The following is a 27,894-nucleotide window of genomic DNA, read 5'->3' on the forward strand; positions in this document are numbered from 1 at the left end:
TGTTATAGGTGGGAGCGGGAGTTAAATTAATCCAGGGCGATGTGGGAGCAGGACCACATATACATATAGAAAATTAATAAATATTCTAGAAAATCACACAATGATTTTCATGCATAATGATCAGAAGGAAAACAACTGTTCATTCAGTAAGATTATTAATAATAATAATAATAATAATAATATTAATAATGCATATATTCATTCAAGTCAACAAAATTGTATATATTATTTTTATTACTGATAAATATCAAACCAGAGGAAGGACCGACAGACACACACACACACAAACACACCCTGATTGGACAATTTCAGCATCTCCAATTCACCTGACCCAATAACGATGTCAGCACAAACGCAGATTTTTGCTGCACAAACACAGCAAAAACACAGCACTAACAAATGGAAAAATGTTTATTTGTTTCTAATTATATGATGGGCCAGCTTCACTGAGGCAACATGGCGGGCGTGGGTTTAAAAAGCAGTCCTGCGCAGACCTCTACTATGGATCCATGAGGACAGTAAGTAGATTTTTATTTGATGACCGCACAAGAAAGGCCTTTTTTAATGACATATTTATTCTATTTTTTAACAAAGTTAAGTTCAGTGCATGTGTATTACTGTGCAAATGTGTTTACCGGTACATTCTTCTTTAAAAGTGTAGCATAAAAAGTACTAAAAGTGTAGTTTGTATCCTGTGCTTAGCTGTTTTATTATGGGCAATTTAAAATCGATTTTAAATAAGCAACCTACCAAGTTTCTTTTTGCTTTAGCTATTAAATTGTTTAAATATGTAGTCAACTACAAAATAGTACTAGTCATGCAACTCCTACTATCCAGTTGGGGTTGAAACACAACACTAAATACACCACTGTCTGATACCAATCAATCCTTTGAAATTAACAATTAAAAATCAATACTGCATTATTGGGCAAAACTATTTTAATATATACTCTCTTCCTCCAGTAACAGGGAGCCACCTCAGAGGACTGGCCATTGCTCGTTGCTAACCACACACACTGGGAAATGACAGATGTATGATTGCTTTATAATACTAAATCGCCTTGCCTGCAGGCCTAAATGATGGTATATAATTTCATAAAATAACAGCACAGGCCTGCACACCGCCCAAAATAGGACTGGACACTCTGAAGTACGAGTCCAAAACCAACATAATGACTGTTGAATGTAGTCCATATGGGGATGCATATAAAGATGCATGTCCTACAGTGTATGTATGTATGTTGTGCATGTATGTGTGCAAGGCTGCATAAAAGTGTATATATGTGGGTATATGTGTGTGTGCGTGCGTGTATGTGTGTGTAAAATCTTTGAATAAATGTACATGTATATGTATGTGTGTCCACCTGCAGCCACTGACCTTCAGATTCTCCAGAAAGAAAGAGAATATTGCTAGAGTGCATTTCCCTTTGAAGCAGCAGACCAAACAACACAGACTTAAATATTCCAAATGAACCTTTTTTACTTACAACCACACACACATAAACACATGAAAAAGCTAGAGGAAAAGAGTGGGTCAGAAAAAAACATAAAAACTTAAGTGAAAAATAAAGACCAAGACAGATACTGTGAGACAGCAAGAATGATCTATGAGAAATTGACAGATAAAGACCTTGAGAAAGAATGAGTGAGAGTGACCATGAGAGAGAGAGAGAGAGGGTGGGGAGAGAGAGAGAGAGAGAGAGAGAGAGAGAGAGCACAAAATGGGAAAATGGGAAAGACCTTAAGAGATAACGTGAGATAGTGAGAAAAACAAATAGAGAGTGAGACCTTAAGAGAGAAAAAAAGAGAGGGACAGTGAAAGAGAGGAAAATAACCTTGAGACAGTGAGAGAGAAAGACCTTGACAGAAAGTGTATGAAAAAGAAAAACACCTTGAGCTGTAGAGTGAGAGACAGTAAGAAAGACTTTAGAAATAAAGAGAAAGACCTTGAGAGAGTGAGAGATGGAGAAATACATAGAGAGAGGGGGGCAAAGAAGGAAAAAGGAGTGACAGAACAAGAATATATAGCAAGAGAGAGAGAGGGAATGGGACAAAAAAATAGAAAAGGGAAAGTGAGAGACAGAGAGACAGAAAGAAATCCTTGAGAAAGAGTGAATGATAAATACCCTGAAGCTGAAAGACAAAGAGGAGAAATAGTGAGACAGTAAGAGATACCCTAAGAAACAGAGAGAGGAAAAGAAGATGGAGTGAGATAAAGAGAGATTTTATGACATTCGGAGGGAGAGACAGTGAGAACAAGACAGAGAAAAAGAAAGCAAGAGAGAGAGAGTGAGAGACCTGACTGTATAAACTGTATGAAGTGTCAATCTGTGTGTAAAGTCTCTGTGCTCTAGCTGTCAGAGCAACGCCCACTTCAGACTCAATCAGCATCCCTCAGTGCAGAACAAAGACTGTCACCGCGGGCAACAACTCCAGAAGTATCACACTCACCAAACACACACACACACACACACACACTAGGGATGCAAATTATCGATTAATTCGTTAATCATTAGTTGATTGATCTTATCGATCGACTTTCGATTAATTGATAAGCGGCGTTTTTACCTGAATTTTAGTGTTTCAATAGGGCCTTTAAAAATACCAGCTAAATAGTTAAAACACTGAGCTCAAAAAGTATATATTATATTATGATAATTATATTGTATTATATTATATTATATATTCCTCAATTAATTATGCATTAGGAAAAGAAAGCAGACTTTTTATGGTATAAGAAAATACATTCTTTAATTTAAAAAAAGAAATAAATTAAGGATCAGTTTTTGCGTTTTTGTACCATTAGACATATAAAAAAAAAAAAAAAAGAATAGAAGAAATTAAATAGAGAGCCAAACAGATTATTATTGAGCCTATAGATTATGAAGAAACTGCATCCAGGCTATTAATTAGGAAATCCTCAACAATCCTCAATGCAAAGAGATCCTGAAACCCTGTACCGTCAACTGTCTTGATCATGCTGCATATCCTCTCTGTAATGTCCTCCGCCCTTCTCTCATCACACGCTCGCGCTCTCAGTGAAACTGTGACGGCGTTCAAATGATAACTGAGTGAGCTAGTGGAACTGTTGTATTTCAATACCGAATTACACAGAGAACATTTGACTTCTTTGCCTAAATTAACATTGTTGAAATGGTCCCACACCGCACTTATTTTCGCCCGCTTCATTTGGTTTTCAACCCTGGTCTCTCGCGAGTCGTGTTCACCTCTCGTTCTCACGCTCTATTCAAGTTACTACAGTAGCGCCCTCTAGCGATTAATCGCGAGTAATACATTTTGTTCGAGCAACCTCTTGATCGACAATTAATCTAAAGTCGATTAATCATTTGCATCCCTAACACACACACACACACACACACAAACACACACACACACACACACACACACACACACACACAAACTTGTCTTTTAAAAAAGTCCAATAGTCCCATCAAAAAATAGTTGGAGAAAGGCGAAATGTGAAAAAAGTGGACAACGTAGATCTGTCACGTTAACTTTTCCTGTATATAGTATATATACAGCTCTGGAAGAAATTAAGAGACCACTTCAGTTTCTGAATCAGTTTCTCTGATTTTGCTATTTATATATGTTTGAGTAAAATTAACATTTCTTACAAATTCCAAATGAAAATAGTTTTATTTAGAGCATTTATTTTCAAAAAAATGAGAAATGACTGAAATAACAAAAAAGCAGAGCTTTAAGACCTTGAATAATGCAAAAAAACAAGTTCATATTCATAAAGCTTTAAGAATTCAGAAATCAAAATTTGGTGGAATAACCCTGGATTTTAATCACAGTTTTCATGTTTCTTGGCATGTTCTCCTCCACCAGTCTTACACACTGCTTTTGGATAACTTTATGCCACTCCTGGTGCAAGAATTCAAACAGTTCAGCTTGGTTTAATGGCTGTGATCATCCATCTTACTCTTGATTATATATATAGAAAATGGAAAGCACTGAAATATTATTAATAACAATATTCATTAATAACCATTAATAAACCATTTTAAAGGTATGCATTATAAGTCATTTAAAGCTCCTCCTTGCTAAGAAATGCCAGATAATATTAAGGTTAACAGGAATGAGTTCTGTAAGTCTCTAACATAATTATAGTGAAAGGTCTAAGCAGACTTTTAACACCATGATTTTCACATCAACTGACATGCTAATAGAGACTGTTTCAGTGCATTAGGAACATATACAGACAATACACAAAGTGGGACAAAGAAGATACACATATACCAGCCCATCAGAACAGGACCTCCTATGCCCTCCAAAACCTTTCAGCAGAAGGTACAAAGTCTCCGGCTCAAACGTACAAAAATGTAACACAATTGCTACGAGAAACCGTAACTCTGAATTCTTTCAGCAGAAATGCACCAGTGTAACAATAGTGTTACACTAAACTGCTTCAATTGATGTATTTCTGCTGAATGCACACAGAGTTACAGGTCTCTAGAGTGGCACTACTGTTACGTAAAAATATGTAACTGTTAGATGAATATGAAGACTTACCGGGGTGTTCCTCGCTCCGCAGCGTCCAGCTGACTGCACCCACCGGAGCATGAGGGCTCTCTACATACTTTGGCTTTCTCACTGAACCTGCATAATACACACACACACACATATACACACAGAATAAGAAGGAGGAAAGATGAAAGAAAGGAAAGAGAGAGACTCACACACAGGCAGAGGGAGAGAGAGATAGAGAGAGAGAAAGGGGGGAGGGAGGTGAAGTGGGTTATTACAGCAATACAGCAATAAGCACATGTAACCACACTGTTAATCACTGTAAAATTAATGTACATGTAATCAATGTAATCAAACAAATTAATGTTGATGAATATCTGAGTAACCGAGTGGATTGTTCATATGTGAATTGCATGTGTGTGGTAATGTTGAGTGAGAGGGGGGGGGGGGGGTAGATAATGTGTAGGTGAGTATTTATTATTTATTTTAAATAATGATATTGCATTCACTACTGTTATAATTTGTAATTACTGTTGCTTTTATTTTATTGTAATTTTGTTGTGATTTTTTTTTTTTTTGCTTTGGCAATATTGTAGTCATTTGTCATGCCAATAAAGTTTCTTTAAAGACAGAGAGAAAGAGAGAGAGACAGACAGAACGTGAGAGAGAGAGAGAGAGAGGGAGAGACAGATAGGGAGAATAGAGATTCATTAGACATAGAAAAAGAGTTCTTACTAAGTTAAATCTTTCCAGGTGAAATTTTAAGTTGATCCAAATCTGTGTGTGTGTGTGTGCTTGTAAACAGTAAACAGATTCCAGTGTGTGTGAGCAGGCAGTGATCATGTGCCTGCAATTGATTTAAGCAGTTTAAACAGTTCCTCATGCTCACACACACACAGGGACACACCCACACAAACACACACAACGAATCCAGTTCATTCATGTGTATATATGTGTGTGTGTGTGTGTGTGTGTGTGTGCCATTTACTTTTGTAACTGGTCCCATCACAAAGCTTGAAAGACAGTATGTCTTTGAAGTGTGCGCTCTCACACACACACACACACACACACACATATACACACACACACACCTGTAAAAACATGCCAAGACACAATGAATCAAGAGTGTGGAATGTCTCAACATCAAAACACTGGATCAGAACAGAGGGAAAGAGCACTTGCTGCACATAGTGGGTCTGTTAGGATGTCACTAATGATTGTATAATTAATATACCTAATAAATAATATTTAAAGTATATAAATAGATACATATAATTATGTTTATACCTGAGAAATAAATATCTAACAAACTCATTAATTAATAACTCAATGACCCTAAACATCACAATACCGTTACAATACCTAACCCACTCATTAGGACTCCCCCATTCTTTAGTATTGTGAAGACCAGCACATGCCTCCTTTGATAGGAGGCCAGTAACGCAGCATCACTTTGAGGACAATAAGAGGAAAGCACTTGATCCCCAGCTCTGATACATCAGCCAACAGATGCAGAGAAAGCGCCACCTCCCCAACCAGCTGTTTGGAACTTTGGCTACTGATGGTGAAGTAGAATGATCCAGTATTTAAACCAGCGATCAATGGATCATAGCTGTAGTGCCTTAACCTGCTGTACCACTAAAGAGCCAACCTCATCCTAAACCAAGTCTAAATAAAGCAACCACATAGCTCACTTTGTCAACCAACCCATTACCATAGAAACCCCCTAGCAACACGTCAGCAACAAAAGCAACTATACTAGTTAACATCGTAGAAATCAATACTTATACCATGGCAACATCTTAGCAACCAAATGAAAACACCTAAGCAACCAATAGCTATAACACGGCAACATCTTAGCAAACAAATGGAAACACCCTAGCAACCAGCATCTATTTCACTGTAAGACTGCTGAGCTGCAATCACACTCACTTTCTAAATGTAAATTATGGCTAGTTTGGTACTTATTACAAAATTCTTGTCAGGGGCTCCGAGGGGTCCAGCGGGCTAAGCGCTGCCACTATGATTGGGAAGTCACTGGTTCGAATCCTGTTCATGTAGCTTGCCTTCGGCTGCTGGAGCCCTGAGAGAGCACAATTGGCCTTGCTCTCTCTGGGTGGGTAGATGACGCTCTCGCCCTACATCACTTCAAAAGGTGATTTTTACTCAACACAAGGCATCTGTGAGCTGATTTATCAGAACTGTGATGCTACTCGGCAATGCTGCATCAGCCGCAGTCTGAAAAGAGGCGGAGTCTGACTTCACATGTATTGGAGGAGGCATGTGCTAGTCTTCACCCTCCTGTGTGAAGCATTACTAGTGATAGGGGGAGTCCTAATGATTGGGCCTTGTGAATTGGGGAGAAAATTGGATAAAAAAAATAGAAATAAATTTATTTAAAAAAAGAACATTTTATTCATCACTTAGGGTGGGAAAAAATAACAAAAAAAAAAACGATATGTAATACAGTTTTAGTTTACAATACACAATCGATATGTGGCTAATCAAGCTAATAGGGTAAAACCAACATAGAATATTGCTATAAACTAAAACCTGTGATTCCATAATTATTGACATTTACTTGTTTAGGAATGTTTTATCCTCTTTATAAACAAAGATGCTGTGAAGTATATCAGAGAATTTTCTTGCCATATATAAAATATATAGTATTGCAGTATCCCAGTATTATGATATCATCATCATAATAAATGGAATAATCAATGAAAAGCTGCATTATGTGTTGATTCATATTATAATTATATTATCCGAAAATTATTTAGTCGATCTAAATGATTAAAATGTGATAATAATACAAAATAGTGTAAACTGGGAAAAGGACAAACACCTTCAGATACAGCCGTGAATCAGAGTAAGAGCTGTTCTACAGCACTGGTCTGCACTGCCACCTGTAGGGAATACACTGTAAGTACAATGTTGATTATTTCTCTCTGCCAGACTGGACAGGCAGAGCTTCACCATCTCTATTATCATCTCACATTACATAGTTATTAATAAGTAACAAAGGCCTATGAAAAATTACTTTTTGCTTGGAAATCTAAGAGAGAATTCCAACCTTTCAGAGCTGCTAATTTATTTTCTAATTCAGTGATTCTTTAACTTTTAGACGATGAACCAAATATGATACAGCTACAGCTCCTAAAATACAAAAAATGCACACAAACACACACACACTATGAGTGGGTGATATGGCCTTTAAAATAATATAACCGATCTGCACACTCTTGGTATTTTAATCTCAGTGTATTTATGAAGAAGAGTCACCTGGAATAGTTTTCTCAGCATCTTGAAGAAGTTCTGGAGGTGCTAGGGGTGTGACGAGATCTTGTTGCATGAGATCTCACGAGATTAAGATCTGGCAACACAGTAGCGATAGGTGGCTGAGCAGTGAGAGCAGCTCTCAGCAGAAGGGGAAAGTTCGGGCATTTGCATAGAAGCTGCTTCTGCTACTTTTAAGTTGTATGTATGGCTGCATTTTGGCTCCAGTGGAAACAATAAACAGTTACAGAGTGACCAACAAGACACAAACCATATGTAAATACTGTAAGTAAATCCTACACGTGACTGTTTCATAGGCAGTTGTACTAATCCCTTAGCTCTGTACTGTATTTAAAAAAATGTTCTGTCTCTGTTTGCACTTCAAGCATAGGCTTAATATTACTGGTTATGGTTATGCATAGTAAAATTACAAGAGATTTAAGAGAGAAAAACACAAACCCTAGGCTTAATATGACTGGTTGTGGTTTGCACTTATTGTTTCCACTATATAAGACCTAGAACAGTTTTATTTTTATTCTTATTCTTATTTCTATTTCATTTTTGACGTTTTATAAAAAAATTTATTTTTAAATCCTGTCTCGTCTCGTTCTCGTGAACCCAGTATCGTCTCATCTCGTGATATTAGTGTCTCGTCACACCCCTAGGAGGTGCTGAACAATAGTTGCTGTTTTTTTCACGCTGTGAAGCTCCAGCTCATCCCAAATCACCTCAAATCACCATCTAATTTGGGTTTAGGTCAAAGGATTGTGGAGGCCAAAGGCCTATTTTGTTTACTACGTAATTCCATATGTGCCCCTTAATTGTTTGATGTCTTTAATATTAATCAACAATGTAGAAAATAATTAAACAAAGAAATAAAGATTGAATGAGAATTTTTTCCTGGTACTGTATAACTGCAAACATAGACAGTTACATAAAAAATTAAGCTTAAGGTCTCAAAACAGACAGCCTTCAAGACAGAATATCATTATTTACACAATATGTATTTTGTTTATCGTTTAAAAAACATATAACATATTATTTTCACCACATGATATTTGAGCCTATTTTCATTAAAGGTCATGTGCTTTACCACCCGGGTGTTTTATGTACCATAGATTGAGAACCACTGCTCTAAAAATACTACTCTAAAAATATGTAGAGGGATTCGCATGGAAAAATGATGGTCTCATATCTTTAGATAATATGTTCGCCTACTTCATAACTGCTTCACATACTACTAGCGTGTAAATGAAAAATAGATTGACTAAATTTACAATGAGAACATAAACCTACAATATTTTATGCAGTAATTCATAAAAGGCTATACTTCATTAATTTGCCATGCAAGATATTCTCTAGATATCATTCAATGGGTCTTTCTTGCTGAGATTAGATAAATGACAACCTAAATCAAGTATTTTAGTAATTGTAGTACAGCATCTTCTGCTGTAAATTAAGGAAGCATGTCAGATACCTGACAACAATTCTTAGATTTTGTTCACAACTGAGTAAATTGCCTTTGCCTCATGCAAAATGTCACAATGGCTCTCTCTATTGGCCAGGTCAGTACTTACACACACAGGAAATTAAGTGGCTGTTTTTCTGAAACCTCATTTTTATTTTGCAATATATAACATCAACAAAAAAAGCTGTAGCTTATTATTCTAGGCACATGTGCTCACGTTTTACTGTGTGAGTGTTCACTGTACAGTTGGCGTAAACGCAAAGGTCCAATTCCATTTGTGTCTAAATTAAATTTGACCTCTGCTACACAAATGACACATACATACTATCATTATCAATCATATATATTATCAATAATCTTTTAAATATGCCAAATTATGTGTTAAAATTATGTATTTGCAATAATGGATACACTCTCTGGGTGCTTTCTGAGTCTGAATATTTATAAGGATCATCTAAAAAATCATTATGGGTCAGTGTAATATTTCGACTGTTTGAGGCTAAATTTAAAATGTAAAATTAAGTGTAAAACCTCAAAACTTTTTCCATTTAGTACAGTAAAAAAGAAAGAATGTTTACTAGTTTTTCATTTTTGTCCCTCGCAATCTGAATTTCAGGAAAAATGAAAAAATGTGTTTTGTCCATTCTCCAATTTTCATTTTTGCATCTTGTAAGGTTGGATTATACCAACAAACTGGGGGAGAAAATAAAAGAAACAAACAAAGGAAGATTTTTTTTTTTCATTTTCGTAAAATTCAGATAGTGGGGCAGAAATAAATTAAATAATTGAATGAAAATATATTTTTTTTTCATTACAATAAATAGAAAAAAATAATGTTTTAATTTGCTATTCTTAAATAAAGCCTCAAATGTCCAGATAAAATAACATTTCCTCTTTACTATTTTAAATGGACAAGAAAAAAAATAAGTGATGACCCAAGTGATGAACAATCATTTACCTGACCATCATGACACCCACACAGTTCTATTTGATGCTGTGCATTACATAAGCCACCAGTAATGCTGCCCGGCTTGTACATCCATAGTGGCACTCAAAACACACCTGTTTTACCCAAGCTGGTTCTGTATTTATATTTCAAAAGAAGCCCTGGTTTAATGTATGTGAATAGTAAGGCATGCTTAAGTTATAATTAAGTTATAAAACACAAACTGCTATGTCTATCAGATGATGTGGGCTGACAGAGACCTTGAGGCCTCAGTTAGAGGGTGCTGAGAAAACACACACACACACACACACACACAGCCAAGGACAGTACTTATGAGCAGTAAGAAAAGTACACCCCTTACAGCATTATGTTATAATTGTCTTATAACGTATGGTCATGAAGATATTAACTCTTAACAAATTATCAGTTAAAGTATCAGTATTTTTTTAGAGGTGTCACGATTCTCTAAATCCTTTATTAAATTTTATTTCCTATTTTAGGGTCACGATTCGATTCGATTCTCGATTTTCTTTTTTCTTTTTACAAAACGGCCTATGCCAGTTTTAGATTAGTCTATGGTCAGTCATTGGTTTGATTCATCAAATTAACAATATCTTATTTCAAAAGGTGGGAAGTGATTTGTAATACACCACATTAGGCACTAATGGTCAAATTTAAATCATTTAATTAAGATATATATGTAATGCCATCTAGTGGCTTTTTTGGTAACAGCAGTGTGCACTATTAAAACAGCAATGTGCAACATAAAATAAATAATAAAAAAATACACGAACAGTCATGTACAAAATAATAGAACAATTAGAGCCTCTGAACTCTATCCTACAATGTCCGCGGCGTCGGCTACAGCGTGCTGTGCCATTTGCGTGCTCTTGCGTAGCTTAGAGAGAGGGATCGTCAATCATCTTTTTGACTTCGATGCTCGAGACCACAACATAATTTTGATCGATTTCGATAAAATATCAAAATCATGACACCCCAAGTATTTATTAATAACAACAAAACACAGAATGCTGCATATTTAAACAGAAAGGTAATAGTATACTATTGGTATTTCACCTATTTACACAAGATTGCACTATGTTTAGTTGCAGCCCTCTGGAAAATTATTTCCACAGTAACAAACCCACCTCATTTTTTTGTGGAATTCTGGAATACTAAATATTGCAATATGGTAATGTTGTATATCTATTAGGGCTGGGAAGTTAATTTAATTCATTTAATTAAACAAACTTTTGTTTTAATACAATGATTAATACAATGATTAATACAGTGATTTTCATATTTTACACTTCATTACCTTAACTGATATACAAGGGGGTCATATTTGCACAGTGTTTAAAAATAAAGGTTAAAAGGGGCTGCTTACTATTGGAAAAAAATAGGAAACAATAACTTGTGCGTTACTTAAAGTGGTGCTGTCTGTTAACAAATAAAACCTCTGAAGATATTAAAAATCATAATCGAGACTCGCTCATATATTTGAACAATATCAAGATTTTTTTTTTTAAATCACCCAGCTGTAATATCTATTACAAAATAGTTTTGAACATATCAATATTTACAATATACTGCTCACCCCAACCTTATAGTAAAGCCAACACTTAGATAGCTGTGCCTCCCAGGGGCCTCAAAATCACTGATATGGAAACTGTGGAATAATACATACATATTCATTCATGAAATTAACTACATTTTATGAATGAATATTTAATGAACAACATTAATTTCTTTAGTATGAACATGTAGTACACATATTGTAGTCCAACATCACCTTTACAGCTGCAGAATAACATTATACAATATTACAAAATATTGATCTGAAACTGATCATTTCATTTTAAGCAACCACCTGTTGATACCAAAATGTTATAGTACAATCATGCATCCCTGTCTCAGAACATGAACATCTGAACTCATCTAATCTCAAAACTTCTATGAATAAGAACTGAAAAGCAAAGACTGCTAAGTCAAATATAAAAATAAGGGATAAGATTATGTAAATGGCCAATAGATGGCACTCTACTACACATATTTCAATACTAAAAGTTCAGATCAGCATTTACGCCTTACTCATGTCCCAATGTTTAGGTCTGTATGCATTCAGTCACAGATACATTTCTGCATAAAGTTAAAATATGAGTTAAAGGTCTGCAGTGTGTGCTGGACGTACCTGGGGATTTGGTGCTGGGTCTGAGTGGTAGTAAGTATGGCTGTCGGGGCGGCAGCATCGGAGAGGAGGGGAGCGAGATTGACACGCCTCTGGACAGGCTCAGTCTCAGCACATCATCTGTGGGGTACGGCTGCATGGGGAGGGGGCCGCTGCCCATGTGACTCGGAACTGTGAGACCTCCCTCTAGAGATTTATGATACTGGTAACTGGGGCTGAGGGTCTCAAAACCTACGGAGAAAGAGAGAAGGAACAGAGACGAATGTTTTTCTTGATGTTATTCAATATTGATGCTGAGAATAGGTGGACCCTGGTGCTTAATTTGTAATGAAACCATGGAAACGAGGGCTGCAACCAGAGGTGTCAAGTAAAAAAGTACAAATACTTTACCTTATGTAGAACACCACCACATCCAATAATTCAGTAATAAAGACAAAATCCAGTTATAAGTCTTTTAATGTACTCACCAACCAGCTCACCAATCAGTCAGCTCACACTAGCGGTAATGATAGCAGAAATATGCAGGTAAGATTTCTTTTTTTTTTTTTTTTTTTAGCAAAATATTTTATTGTACTTTACAAAATTAAAGTTTACTTAACATGTAGTTAGATACTACAATTTTTGGGCACACACACAGCTTATGTAAATTTGTTAAGAGAAGTACTACCATTAAAATATGACTCTCTGAAGATGAGAAAGATAAAACTATTATGGCATGGGACAGAATGGTTAAAAAGCCCCAAGTATTGAGTTGTGGAGCAGTGGAACAGAACTTGATCTCTGTAGAATGATGGTGATCCATCCAATACATCTTAGCTGTATCCATCCAATACAGCTAAGATGGGGATTTGGGGATGAGACGCAGTGATGATCCTCCAACATCCTGACCTCTAAAACCCTTGTTGCAATCAAATTTTCATAGCATTGCTTCCAAATGCCTTCTTTACAAGAAATAGTGAATAACATTGCTGCTCAATGAAAAAATTAGTATCTCATTTTTTGTAGATTTTTAGTTTATTTGAACACACAAACTGCCCTTACACTGTATCAAAATATGTTGACAGGTGGTGGACCAACAGAAGTTCTCACAATTACCTGAAATGTATTATTTTTACATTGACTTCCATTGAAAGTAAAAAGGGTTTTATCTCTCTCCTGTAAACTTGCTGTTCTGAAGATTTTTCTTTGGACAGCCATGAAAAAGCAGGTGTTCTAACACTTTAAGGTTCATATACTTTTGGTATATATAATATTCTTGATTTTTTAAGGACAATATTTGGACATTAGCTTCGATTTGTTCTTTTATTTTGTTCACTTATTTGTTCTCTATGAAACATCAACCCAGTGGGAATTTTGTGTCTAACATGTCTAAGACACATAAGCTTGTTTTTATTTTTAGTCTCTCACTGCTTTTAAATTTGGATTTGAACCAAATTAAAGTAAACAAGTATTTCACTGATAATTTATTTTTAATATATTACAACTCGTGAAATCATAGACAGACTCAAGTACAAATTACCTCTGTTCATTTATATCAAACCAAAGCACATTTATAGCAAACCAACTGCCAGACTAAATCCCTATTATCATCATCATTAGCAGCAGCAGAATCTCAGCTTTCAATTGCGTTGCTTCTATTCCCTGTTAAAGCAGTTCAAATCGTTCAAAGCTATTTTTCTTGCCTGCATGCTTTCCAACTGGATTTCGTTTCATTTTAGCCACTTCATCTTAGCACCACAAATCTCATTAGAGTGATCATTACCAGTGGCGCTCTTTTCCCCAGCCAGAGACAACCACAATGAAAACAGACGGACAGACTGCCAAGGCAACAGCAACTCCAACAGTAACTCAGTCCATTTTCTCTTTCAGAAAACAGCTCCTGAGGGGAAATCTGAGAAGAACTTAAGAGTCGTTTAGGGTTCCAAAGCAAACACGCTGGCCAAAAAGCAGCCTCCCTCTGCGCTCCAGGGTCTAATATAAGAAGTTTTAATGCCTAACCTGGATTGGCAGCATCAAAATGCCTAAATTCCACTTTTTGTGACGCCGTAAAGACAGACCCACAACAGCGCCTGGGAAAGATTGACGGTTTGCACGGTATCGGTAAAACATAAACCAACATGTCTGTGTGCATGTGTGTGTTTGTTAAAAATAAAAGCACTAGGATGTGTTCCAGTACATAGACAGTCCTGCCAAAAGCCCACCTCTGAAACCTTACAGAGAGAAACAGTGAAGGAAATCTGTTCACTCCATTCCAAGAGTTCTCCATACTTTCTTATTCCCATCATTCGGGTACAGAGTGTGAGCTTATCCTGTCGGAAGACTGTTTTTGGTAAAGTCTAATCTGGCCTTTCTAATAATGATTTAACCTTGTGGTGAATCCTCTGCATTTGTTTTTATGAAGTCTTCTCTTGGTAGAAGACACACTGGTACACTGCGATACTGATAAGCCTTACTTCCTGGAGAGTAAATGCCACATTTGGAATCATTTTATCATTTTATCATTTCAATCATTTACTTGCTCAAATGATGATAGATTAATAATGTAACAGCCCATGCACCACATAAAATAGCTTTTAAGATAATTTGTCCAATTAATGTTTAACCCCTACAATGAGGAGGCTTTGTAGACAAATGTTTGTGATTCCTAAATGCTTTATAGGATATTTTCGTTCAGCCCCTTTAATTAAACCTGATATTTTACACTTTCATTGCATCGCCACTGTTTCATTTAAAATCCAGTGTGGTGGCATGCAGAGCCCAAATCATGAGGATTGTGTCCTTGTTCAAATATTTATAGACCTAACTGTATATACTAGTGCATCTCAAAAAATTAGAATATCAATAAAAAATGTAATTTATTTCAGTAATTCAGTTAAAAATGTGAAATTTACATATTATATAGATGTATTACATACAGAAAGAGTGACCTACTTAAGCGTTTATTTCTTGTTGATTATGGCTTACAGCCAATTGAAACCAGATATTACACAGAATATAACACAGTGGAGCAAAACCAGCAGATCACATGTCTCTCCAAACCATCGCTGATTGTAGAAACTTCACTCTAGACCTCAAGCAGCTTGAACTGTGTGTCTCTCCACTCTCCATTCTGCCAAACTCTGGTCCCTTGATTTCCAAATGAAATGTACTATAAAATGTACTGATAATCAGTGATGGTTTGGAGAGACATGTCATCTGCTGGTGTTGATCCACTGTGTTTTATCAAGTCCAAAGTCAGTGCTCAGTGTTTTCCCAGAAAATCTTACAGCACTTCATGCTTCCCTCTGCTAACAACTGTTTTGGAGATGCAGATTTCATTTTCCAGCAGGACTTGACTTAAAATGGATCACTCTGTGTGTAATACATCTATATAATATCGGAGTTTGCCATTTTAAACTGAATTACTGATATATCAATGATATACATTTTTTTGGAGATGCACTAGTAAAGATTTATGTATATAAATCCATGGTTTCTATGATCCGGATCAGATAATGAGTTTATTTACTCATTAGTGTTTTTTCCCTCTGTTTGGTTTGTTTTCACACAGGTATAAACCTCAACTCACCAAAATGCGCACCAATAAAACACTTGAGCACATTGTCTCCTCTGATTGGTCAGAGCTGTCTGGCACAGGAGCAAGAAAGTAAATATAGTGAGAAGATTCTGTGTTCCAGTGTGTATACATGTGCAGTGAGAAGCTGCTTTAACACAGAACGCTGGGTATGGGCGGGGCAAATTACAGCAGAAAGTTTGGGTCAAACTTGGTGGCATAATTCATTTGCATTAAAAAAATATATATATTGTGTTACTGATTCAAAATTATTAGTGTGAAATAAATATAAATCCTCATCTTCTAATCTAAATGTAAAACTAAAAATGTAAATCGAATTAAATCAAATCAAATCTGATCAAATCGTGAGCAGAGTGCATTGTTACAGCCCTAAAAAAGTATGGAGCACAAAAAGACAAGACTTAATGATCTTTACAACAAATCATTAAACTAAATTTGCATAAGACATGCACTAAGGACTTGGAGCAAGTTGCAGATGGTCCTCCATTGTGTGTTTTTTTGTACAAACTGTTTGGGAAACTACTTTCTACTGTGCAAATGTTAATAATAATGATTCTGCACACCCCCTTATTCCCCCCACCCTTATTTTTTCAGTCCTAGAAGCACCACTGTGCATGTGACGCACTATCTACGCATTACTGAAGACAAATCTGGATGAGCTGCAAAAAGACGAATCAGTCTGAGCTGACATTCACTGAATGAATGCAAGTGTGAGTATGTGTGCATGACTGTGTGAGAGAAAAAAGAAAGTGAGGAACACAGGAGGAGAGTGGAATATAGAGAGTTTATGAAGCAGGAGGTTGGAGAATTGTTGAATTGTTGGCTGCAGTATTGAAAATGTGCCAGTACTGGTTTGGTTTTGCAGTCTGCGGTCTCTGGTCTCAGCCTCCTGTCCTACTACAGCAAATCAAATCTAACACGGGCAGCCGTCTCCTGCCCGTTCACAATGCGGCAGCCACTTATTTATTTCTATCACACTCGCCCACCCGCTGAAGCCCAATTCAGACAAAATTAAATATTTATCTGACTGTAAATCATTTATATGTGGAAATACGCTTTGGAGTTTAAAAAGGGCCTTAACTCAAGCTTGGAGGATGAGGCCTGAAGCCCAAGCTAAACATGGACAGATCAAACAAGAGAGAATATATTCACAGTGAAACAAGTGTCTTCACATTTTAGCTCTGAACAAACACCAGCCTCATTCTGATGGTGTAAATGAGCATGTCTGCACACTGTGCAGGACAGAGCCAAAAGTGATGAATTTTGTGTTGAATTTCGCAGAATTCTCCCCCAGATCGCTCTGAAAGAGGCGACTCATGCAGCACAGGAAGCAGAAGGTCTGGAGAATGTGGAATGAATCAGGAATAGCCTGGATGAACCCACAGTCTATGATGTGTGTTTTTATACGTTCTTCCTACAACATACTCGCACACACCTCAAAACCACGGCTTCACCTGTGGGCAGCTGAGGAAAGATCTAACATAGCCCTGGTTTCCACAAATTAGACATTAAACAGAGAGAGAGAGAGAGAGACAGAGAGAGAGAGAGAGAGAGAGAGAGAGAGAGAGAGAGAAGCTAAACAAGATCTCTAACTGAGATCAGATTGTCTGCAATGGTAGGTAAAATGAAGGGTGACGTCATTTTAAGCCAACAGATGGCCAAGGGTGAAAAAGACAAAGCAACAAAAATAAATCACCACGCTAACACAGAGAGAAGAAGTGTGAAAAAAAGAGCAGCCCACCAATTACAAAAAACAAATTCTGGTCTAATCAGAGAGTATTTAATTAGTGAATTCTAGATCAGAAATTTCAGATCAACACCATATTTACTCATATAAATTGTAAAAGTCAGTAGTATGTTTACTAGGGGTGTTACGAAATTATGTCATGGCCTCAAAGTCAAAAAGAGGATCGACAATCCCTCCCTCTAAGCTACGCAAGCATAAAAGCATTAAGGCTCTAATTGTTCTATTATTTTGTACATGACTGTTCCTGTATTGTTTTTATTATTTATTTTGTTATGTTGCTGTTTTTATAATGCACACTGCTGCTACCAAAAAAGCCACTAGATGGCATTACATATATATCTTAATTAAATTATTTAAATTTGACCATTAGTGCCTAATGTAGTGTATTACAGATCACTTGTATCACTTTGCATCACTTATATCAAGCCCACCTTTTGAATAAGATATTGTAAATTTAATGAATCAAACGAATGACTGACTAATCTAAAACTGGCATAGGCCTCTTTGCCGTAAAAAAAGAAAAGAAAAAAGAAAATCAAGAATCGAATCGTATCGAATCGTGACCCTAAAATCGGAAATAAAATCGAATCGAGGATTTAGAGAATCGTGACACCCCTAATGTTTACCCTTTTAGACAGTGGAAGTGTTGTAACTAGTGGTGTCATTTAATAAAAAAATAATCTGATTAATCACAACTATATCCTGTATATTAATTGCAATTAATCACACTTCATAATAATGAATATTTTAACGGTGAAAATATGGATGTAAGATAAGACAAATTCAATCACATTTTATATTATACAAAATGTGTATTAATCACAGCAACATTCTGTGATTAATCATGATTAAAATCATGATTTAGAAAAATAAATGCTGGTATTTCCCTGCATTTTTGGAAAGGGGACAGTAATAATTATGCAGTGTGTTCTGCCTAGCAGATCTTTTTTATTTATTTTATTATAATATTTTAGGGCCAGTAACGTTATTTAATTGTAAAATAACATACCATCATATAAATAACATAATCAACATATTTTGTAGGCAATCATCCTACAAAGAAAACACTTTGCTGTAGTTTGTATAGAAGTTTTTACCTCTTTTCGCTCCAAAAATCAAGAAGATATGTAATCTGGACAAGGGCACCCAATTATAATCTATATATTATATTATTATAATATATAGATATTATAATACAGTAAAAAATATCTAATCTGCCAGACCTAAACCACACTGCACTATTATTATTGTCCCCTCACAATAATACTGGGAAATTCCAGCATTAAACAAATTAATAATGATTATTTTAAATCATTTTTAAATGATTGACATCACTAATATAAATATAATTTATTATATTATAACTCCTTAAAAAGAACTCTTTAAAACTGAAATGCATCCAGTAATATGCTTAAGGGGGAATTATTTTTAGTTTAAGCAGTTCAAGTAATGCTGTTGTTTTTGTTCTTAATAAAGAACCACAATCATGCTCATTGTTTGTTGGTTTGTTTCAACAAAATCCAAAAAGATGGTAACCTCTCATAGTGACAGAATGAGAATAAGATTACTCATGTCGGATGTTAAATAAATAAACTGTGTAATAATAATTATCACTTTTTGTATTGTATGGTTACAATTTACAAAAAGGTATGAAAAAAGTACAATTTGGGTACAATTTGGGTATTTGTACCGAATTCAAGGTACCATCCTGGTATCTGTATCGAACATTTTTAAAAGATACCCAGCTCTAGCAGTATACCATGTACATCTATCAGACTCTCATGTCTACACCATTGTCTCTCTTTCTATCTTCATCTTGCTTATTCTGTTGTCCCTCTATTTAAAAAAAATCCTCTATTTAAATTACAGCACGTGTGCTCGAGTTACACTAATTGGTGGTCAATACATTGTCACCACAGTTTGCAAGTAATCCATGAAGCACTGGAAACCAGGCATACTGATAACATCACTAAAGTACTAATTGCTATTCACAGTCGGTTCACAGCACGACTTCTTTAAACAAACACATTAACATTGATATTTAGGAAAGCATATCTGGAGGGGAGATAATTAAACTTAGATATAATTTACATACATTAAAACACAGTCAAAAAATATGGGCCCTCTGTAACATAACAGAGTGGCTTTACGCTACAACAGCTTGTAGTTTTACTCTTATATAATTTGCCACCCCTGACATCTGGCACACAATTCATTTAAAATCAACATCCTGTCTCACTCCTCCTCAAGCAGCCATAAAGTTTCATGAGTGCAGGCTCCTTAATTAGTCCTTAATTCACTCATAAACTGTTTCCATGCTTCACAATGCCATACAAGTATCTTACATTGCCTCCTAGACCGTTTTTTTTTAAACATAGTAAAAAGCACCATGAAGCAAAGAGAAAAAAATATATATAAAAGGGTTAAATATGAATATAATGTCTTTAGCGCATGCAGCATAGTTGATTAAATTTTATACCATGTGTAACAATGGATTTTTCAAGATTTACTCTAAATGAACATATTAATAAACATATAAAGAAACGTTAACCTTCACTTTAAATAATTTTTTGTACATGTTATACAGTTTTATTTGATGGGGGGTGGGGGGGGGGGGGAATTGTCCATGTCAGCAGTGCTGCCTGTTTAAGTTAAATAATTCTTTTAAGTGGTTAAATAACATAAAATGTCTTAAATTATTTTTCTAAAGTCCTGACTATTTAATTCAGGCATTTTCATTAGCCATTTAGCTATTTTTATAAAAATATCAAGCTATTTATACATATGAAAATCCCCAGTCCACCCTGTCATCTTGGGATAACCCCGCCCCTTTATAAAAGTAAAGGGACATCAAAACCTACTTTTATTTTCAAGGGACTTAAGACACTTAATTGTTAACAGCAAGGACTTTTTAATCATTTCATAATTTATATGTTTGTTTTATGTTAATCTGTGATTTTTGTTTTATGTTTATTTATGCCAGGTAACATTTGTAAATGAGAACTGGTTCTCAAACATTTCACCTGGTAAAGTAAAGGTTAAAAAAAACTTAAAACTGGCTTTCTATAACAGGGTGTACACATATAGGACAGGAAATAAAAAGTAAAACATAAAAAGTGATTAAAATGGAAAATAGATATAATTTACATACATTAAAACACAGTCAAAAACATATGGGCCCTCTGTAACATAACAGAGTGGCTTTACGCTACAACAGCTTGTAGTTTTACTCTTATATAATCTGCCACCCGTGACATCTGGCACACAATTCATTTAAAATCAACATCCTGTCTCAGCCTGTGCAGCCTGAAATCAAATATAAATATGCAGTCAAAATAACAGTTTACGTATTTTTCTTCAGGTTCAAAAGGCATTTTTGCATGCTGCTGTTCTATAAAAAGCCTTCAGTGATTGTGATGTCGTTATTTGTCATGTTGCTTATGCTGAACAAGACATGCTCTTCATAGCAGAATAAACAAGGCATAGACCTTTAATAAGTGGACAGCAGGCAGTTGGTGTGGACAGCCTGAGTGCGTCCCTCTGCAAAATAATCTCTCCCAAGTGTCCAACAACATAAACCCAGTCAGCAGGACGTGGGCACCATCACAGCTAACACAACACTGGCAGTGAGTTTAAAACCTGAGACCTGCTGACTCACAACCTATCCACTCATCTGTACACTTAAAATACAGAGTCAGCCTGGCACGTGTGTTTCTCTTAATTTACAAGCTCTGAATATAGAAGTACCTACTATTAGGCCTTTACTTTGCAAGAAGAGCCTGTTAAAGTAAATGACTCCCAAAACTAAATGGGTCCAGAACAGTGTTGTTATTTTAAGTTATTGAAACATTTAACTCCTGTATTCCAGGCAAGCGATTTAGATGGCAGCAGTCTCAGACAAGTATTGTCCTGTTGGAATAATGCACCGGTGTGTGCATTTGGATAAAGTATTTAGTATTTATTGCACCAATAGTCATGTGCAATGCATCTTACAATGCATCTTAAGAAACTGCAAACCATTGATCTTGGTGTTGACCTTCAGGTTCACCTTGAAATTTTGTATTTCCAACTTTGGAGATTGTAAGTATGACATCATTTTTGTTAACGAAACAACAAAAACCTGCCTTTTATCATTTACTTCTCTTTTTGTGAGGTAGAGCGAGGCAGAACAGGAAGGTAGAGTGCGGTAGAGCGAGGCAGAAAATATAAAAGTCTCATATGCTGTATACACTGACTTTCTAGCTATTATTTGAAAAGTGGGTCATTCTCAGCACTCAGACTGATCCACTCATACCAACACAACAAACACTAAAACACCACCACCATGCCAGTACAGTCACTGCAGTGTAGAATGACACACCACCTACATAATAGCTGCTCTGTAGTGGTCTCGCGAGGTCCTGACCATAAAAGAACAGGGTGAAAAGAGGATAGTAAAAAAAAAGTATTTAGAAAAACAGAAGGACTGCAGTCTGTAATTATAGAACCACAAAGTGTTCTATATGCTCACTGGAGATGAAAAAATGGATAATGGGTGCAGAAATGAGACAGACAAAAATGGGCCAGAATGACTTGGAATGCACAAAGACACCCAACCTGACTCATCACGTTTCACTGGAGCTACACACTGTATATCAGTCCACACCGATCAAACATCAAACAGCGCCATCCGTTTCACAGCTAAATCCTTGAACGCAACCTTTACCCAAGAGCTGGTTCAAAGCCAAAAGAATGCTAAAATCCAATACTCTATTTCTGGAATGTCACTACATGAAAGCAGGAAAAATCCCGGACAAAGCTCGTTTCTGAAAGGATTAAACAGCTCTGTCCTGCAAAATAAAATGAGACTAAGTGAGAGAGAGTGGAGTGAATGAGAAAGGCAAGAAATAAAAAAAGAAGAAACAAAGTGGTGTCGATGTAAGTGAGAGTGTGTGTGAACGTAAGTGAGTGTGAATAAGTGAATCCATGAAAAAGAATCAAACGTGAATTTTGGAGTTAAAATTAAACCAATACATATAGTAGTTACGAAATAGCAGAGTAGAATGAGTTAGAGTGAGGCAAAGTAGAGTGAGGTAGAGCGAGGTAGAGAAAGGCAGAGTAGAGTAAAGTAGAGAGAGGTAGAGAAAGGCAGAGTAGAGTGAAGCAGAGAGAGGTAGAGAAAGGCAGAGTATAGTAAAGTAGAGAGAGGTAGAGAAAGGCAGAGCAGAGTGCGGTAGAGCAATATAGAACGCGGCAGAGTAGAGTGAAGTAGTGTAAGGCAGAGTAGAGTGAAGTAGAGAGAGGTAGAGAAAGGCAGAGCAGAGTGAAGTAGAGAGAGGTAGAGAAAGGCAGAGTACAGTAAAGTGGAGAGAGGTAGAGAAAGGTAGAGTAGAGTGTGGTAGAGCAATGTAGAACACGGCAGAGTAGAGTGTAGTAGTGTAAGGCAGAGTAGAGTAAGGTAGAGCGATGTAAACCAAGGCAGAGTAGAGTAAAGTAGAGAGAGGTAGAGAAAGGCTGAGTAGAGTGAAGGCAAGGAAGGCAGAGTGAGGTAGAGCCAGGCAGAACAAGGAAGGCAGAGTGAGGTAGAGCGAGGCAGAACACGGAAGGCAGAGTGAGGTAGAGCGAGGCAGAACAAGGAAGGCAGAAGGAGGTAGAGCGTGGCAGAACAAGGAAGGCAGAAGGAGGTAGAGCGAGGCAGAACACGGAAGGCAGAGTGAGGTAGAGCGAGGCAGAACAAGGAAGGCAGAAGGAGGTAGAGCGAGGCAGAACAAGGAAGGCAGAGTGAGGTAGAGCGAGGCAGAACAAGGAAGGCAGAATGAGGTAGAGCGAGGCAGAACAAGGAAGGCAGAGTGAGGTAGAGCGAGGCAGAACAAGGAAGACAGAGTGAGGTAGAGCGAGGCTCTTTAAAGTCTTAAAACATTACCACTGAATACAAAACTGATAAAAATTCTATTTTTTTTCTACTAAATGTTTAAAACATTTATATTTCCAGTAGTATATTATTGAAATGAATAAAATGTTTTTTAATGTTTAATGTATGGCCAAGAATATTGTTTTCACAAAAAAATTCTGAAATATGGAGATATTATTTTACAGACCATATCGCCCACTCCTAGTCTGGAGCTTATTACAAAAGTTCCATTACAGTTTGAGAGAAGTTCTCCATAATAAGTAATATATTCATTTTTGGACTATCTGTCCCAAAACTGGCAGGACTTCTAAAGTACTCACGTGTCTGAATGTAAACCATGTGAGCTATCAGAGAGCCATTCCCTGTGGCCGGGAGCAGGCTCTGCAGCGTCTGCCACCAAGATGCCAAGTTTCCACTCATTCTTCTCTATGTTGCTCTGGGCTTCAGAGCCGTGCCCTCGTGAGAAACACAGGAGGCTTTATGAGTGCAGTAAATAGGCTGCAAGAGATAGTAGACCCTGATGGAAATCAGCCCTGGGAATGCTGTAGTAAACTTAAAAGTGTTAAACAAACCAAAATACTCTATAAAGCATTCTTATCTGAGGTGCTGTAACTAGCAGTTTCTGAGGCTGGTAACTCTGCTAGTTTCATCAAAACATTGCCACTGCACTTGAAGGTACCTTCAGTTTCAAGTTCTTGATTTTTTTTCAGTGACTGACCTTCATTTCTTACAGTCTTTACTTTGTTGAGTAATTCTTGCTTGAGTTATTCTCGACAAGTTCAGCATAGCTGATAACTGAAAGCCAAAGCTTAGTGAGAACGGCTGCTGTTTCGAGGCGCTCTTGATTTACTTAAATAGGGCTATTAACTGTATACCTACCTCTGTTGATGGACAAATACATTAGGAGGGCAAGAAATGAATCCAGCCAAGCTGTCGTTTATGCAATATGTGTCTACTTACAGGTGTGTCCAAACTTTTGACTGGTAGTGTAGATGCAATTTGTAGGCACAGATTCTTGTGCTGAACAGTCTCACACTAGGCCTCACTTGAACTCTTATTTATGCTAATTTAGGATGCCTTGTCATAAGCACACTGGCCAGTGTTCAATCAACCTCACTTAAAAGATAACATCTTAAAACAAAAACAGGGCTTTTCCAAGATGAGTTAAAACTTTGTCAATTTACAATTTACATTACTTTACTTTAAATTACTTACATAAATCAGGCTGCATTCTTATTTTGTCCAACCTTCTGGAGAAGTATTAATACACACCTTTTCAGTTTGTATGAAAGTTTTGGAGCCTGGCTGTGCTCTAGAGTACAAATGTTGGGTCCTTTTAAAATCTGTGCAGGTGTGGAGGCTGTTTACTATTTTATAGCTATTTAATACAAATATATTATCATATCAGAATGGCTGCTGGTTAGGAGGAGCTCCTGATTGTTTGTGTCCAAGCAAAATAATAAAAAGCAGCAAACCGTTAATGCTTTTGTGAACCTATGCGCAGATAAGTGATGCTTGGAATCTAACCACGAATGGAAATCTTTTGTGTGAAAGCAAACCAATAACCCAATAACAAGCTACTTCCCTAACAACCCAAAATCGCCTTGGGTTTAGACCCATTTATTCAGGTATGTGGCCATTCAAGTGTGAAAATGCCCTAAACCTTTCAATACATTTGTTGCAAAAGTCATTGATGAAGCTGTTTATTCAAGTCAGAACAGTGGAGACAATGGCATGTGTAAAACATTAGCGTACCTTCTGGTAGTGAGCTCAGTAACACAGCAGACAGTATCTCTCGCAGCAATTCAACATAAGGTGTGCTGAATAGTTCATGAGCAATATGGCTCACCAGAGGCGAAACAGAGCAGCAAGGCTGCCCTCCTCCCTAATCATCTGAGACAACTCTCTCAGCCTCAGACCCACTGGGGGTTGACTAGAGTTTGTAGCCATACTTACACTTCAAACAATGATCTAACAAGCTATCAAAATCATTTAGAAACAAGCAAGAGAGAGAAAGAAACATTTTAAGCCTAAACCAGGCATATACCATTTTACCACACATTTGAAAGACCAATTGTCCTCCCATACATTCCCACCAGTAATACCCTCAACACTAGATGGATGAAGACTAGCACATGCATCCTCCAATATCCTGTGAAGCCAAACTCGGACTCTTTTCCAACTGTCACCAATTCAGCGACTAAAGACTACTTAGTCACTGGGTAGCCAACATTGGCGCTCTGAGGAAAGCGCCAGATCGCCAGCTATGATACAGCAGATAGCAGACGCATGTGCAGACCAACATCACACTAGGAATGATGTGGGAAGAGAGAGTGCCATTTACCCACCCAGAGAGAACATGACCAACTGTGCTCTCTCTGAATCATGGATCATGCTGCTATGCCATTAGCACCTGGAGTCAAACCAGCCTTTCTCAGATCATAGAGGCAGCACCTTAGTCCATTGGACCACTTTTAACCCCATAAGTCTCAGAGTTCAATTATAATAGTGTGGAACCCAGTTTTACTGTTGCTGTACTCTCTCCATGTTTAATCAATCCATACACAGAGATTTGTAACAGAAACCATTTCTGCCTCGTTTTGTGTGTGTTCTGCGTCCATTGTGAAACAACATGCCCTGCAAGAAGGTTTCAACCCTTCAAATACGATACCTCTGACCTCGAACACAGCTGCAGAAACGGCATGCAAAATTTGTTTTAATTATTAAATTAGCACAACAAGCAATTGGTCTTTATATGGTAGCTAGCTCATATGTTTAAAGTTTTTTTTTACTTAATCTGAATTTTTTTCCAAGTATAGACTCAAAAACCATGATCCAATCTTTGTGATTTGTGTAGCTAGTATACTGAATTTGTGTAAAAACAATGGTTTTATTAATGTATAATATTTAAGCATTTTTGCCCAGTTCCAGTGTCTGAATTTACTTAAATAACCAAAGTTAATTGCTTTTAAAAAAGGGTGTAATTTAAAAATTATCATTACATTAGTGGGTTAAAATAATTTTAAAATGACAACAATGATATTTCTGACAGTAATTTCTGACACGATTTATTGTCAGTTAAATAACAGTTATTATGACATGCCTAGATGTACATAGTATGATGTACAGAGTGGTACAACAGGATGATCCCTGCATGATCCTTCGAAAGCTAAATCCTAAAGTATAATACGAAGCAGAAACTTTTCCGTATGTGGGTTAGGTGCTGTTTGTTTGCTCTGAAACTTAACTTGACATACTTAAAGTGAGCGAGCGAGTGATGTGCAGCGAGGATGAATGAGGTTAATTGGAGAGCCTCCATCAAGGGAGTCTGTGGGGAACAGAATCAGGGCCAGCTGTGCATCTACAGTCAGACGGAAGGGTCCTGTCTCAGATGTGGTGCAGAGAGTGAATGGAGCTTAGCAGGGTTGGCGTGTAAACAGGACGTCATCTGAACTGGGTGAGGTCATGACGCCGGGCCTCACTGGACACGGCTGCTGCTTCCACAGATTCCATGACAGAGTGAACGAGACGAAGCTGGGGTTAGGTTAGATGTAATGGAAATTGGGTGGGGCTTTTTTAGGAGTGACTATATTAGCTTACATGTCTATACATTCTGAGGAGATCTAGTTCAGTTCAGTTCCATTTCTCTTGATCAAGTCCCTGTTTATATATGCCTTTGATTGGGGAACTTGTGTATGGATTGGTAATAACTAATGCACTGAAATTAAAATTTAGTCCAAAACCAAGCAAAATGGAACATTTGGCAGGTTAAATGCTGAACAATTTATTTTTGCATTTATTTTGGCACTTTTTCACCATTACATACATTAATTAGCTTGGTTTAATTTTTTGTCTTGCTTTCCAAAGTAAATGCAATTACAAGAATACAACTGGTAATTATTTACTTGAAAACTAAAGCTTTAAACATCCCAGCCGACAAACAAATACGGCTGTGTTCCTACTACATATATTTTGCAAATTTTACTGTAAATTTGAAATGAGGATTGAGAAAAAGCAGCCAGCCTTTAGTTTAGCCATATTTGCTAACAGCCAAGTTAAAGTATGTGATGCTGCACGTCTTGGCTGGGCTGGAGTGGTTTAGCTGCGATGCTAACTGTTTTTCTTAGCTGGATTTTTGCTGAGCTTAAGACAGACCAAAGTCTCTGTGTGAGCTCAGTCTTTACATGACCTTTTGGCTTGGTTTTATATATTGGAATCTACTGCCTAAAACAAGCTTAATTTTAACTTTAGGATACTTAGGATACTTAATTTTTTACGACTTTCTTCAATATATTTTTAGCTGTCAAAAATTCA

At 36.7% G+C, this 27,894-nt stretch overlaps 1 protein-coding gene across 3 annotated transcripts in view; it reads right to left on the reverse strand.

Moving 5' to 3' along the window:
- tanc1a (tetratricopeptide repeat, ankyrin repeat and coiled-coil containing 1a) overlaps positions 1-27,894 on the reverse strand; it is a 138,299-nt gene that overhangs the window by 92,537 nt on the left and 17,868 nt on the right. For all 3 annotated transcript variants that reach the window (XM_022675252.2, XM_022675253.2, XM_049479060.1), the window contains exons 3-4: positions 12,373-12,600; positions 4,537-4,623 (exon numbers count right to left, since the gene is read on the reverse strand). In XM_022675252.2, the coding sequence (XP_022530973.2) occupies positions 4,537-4,623; positions 12,373-12,600 (315 nt within the window). The remainder of the gene's footprint in view (positions 1-4,536; positions 4,624-12,372; positions 12,601-27,894) is intronic.

This window comes from Astyanax mexicanus, chromosome 5, assembly GCF_023375975.1.
Source record: "Astyanax mexicanus isolate ESR-SI-001 chromosome 5, AstMex3_surface, whole genome shotgun sequence".
NCBI lineage: Eukaryota > Metazoa > Chordata > Actinopteri > Characiformes > Acestrorhamphidae > Astyanax > Astyanax mexicanus.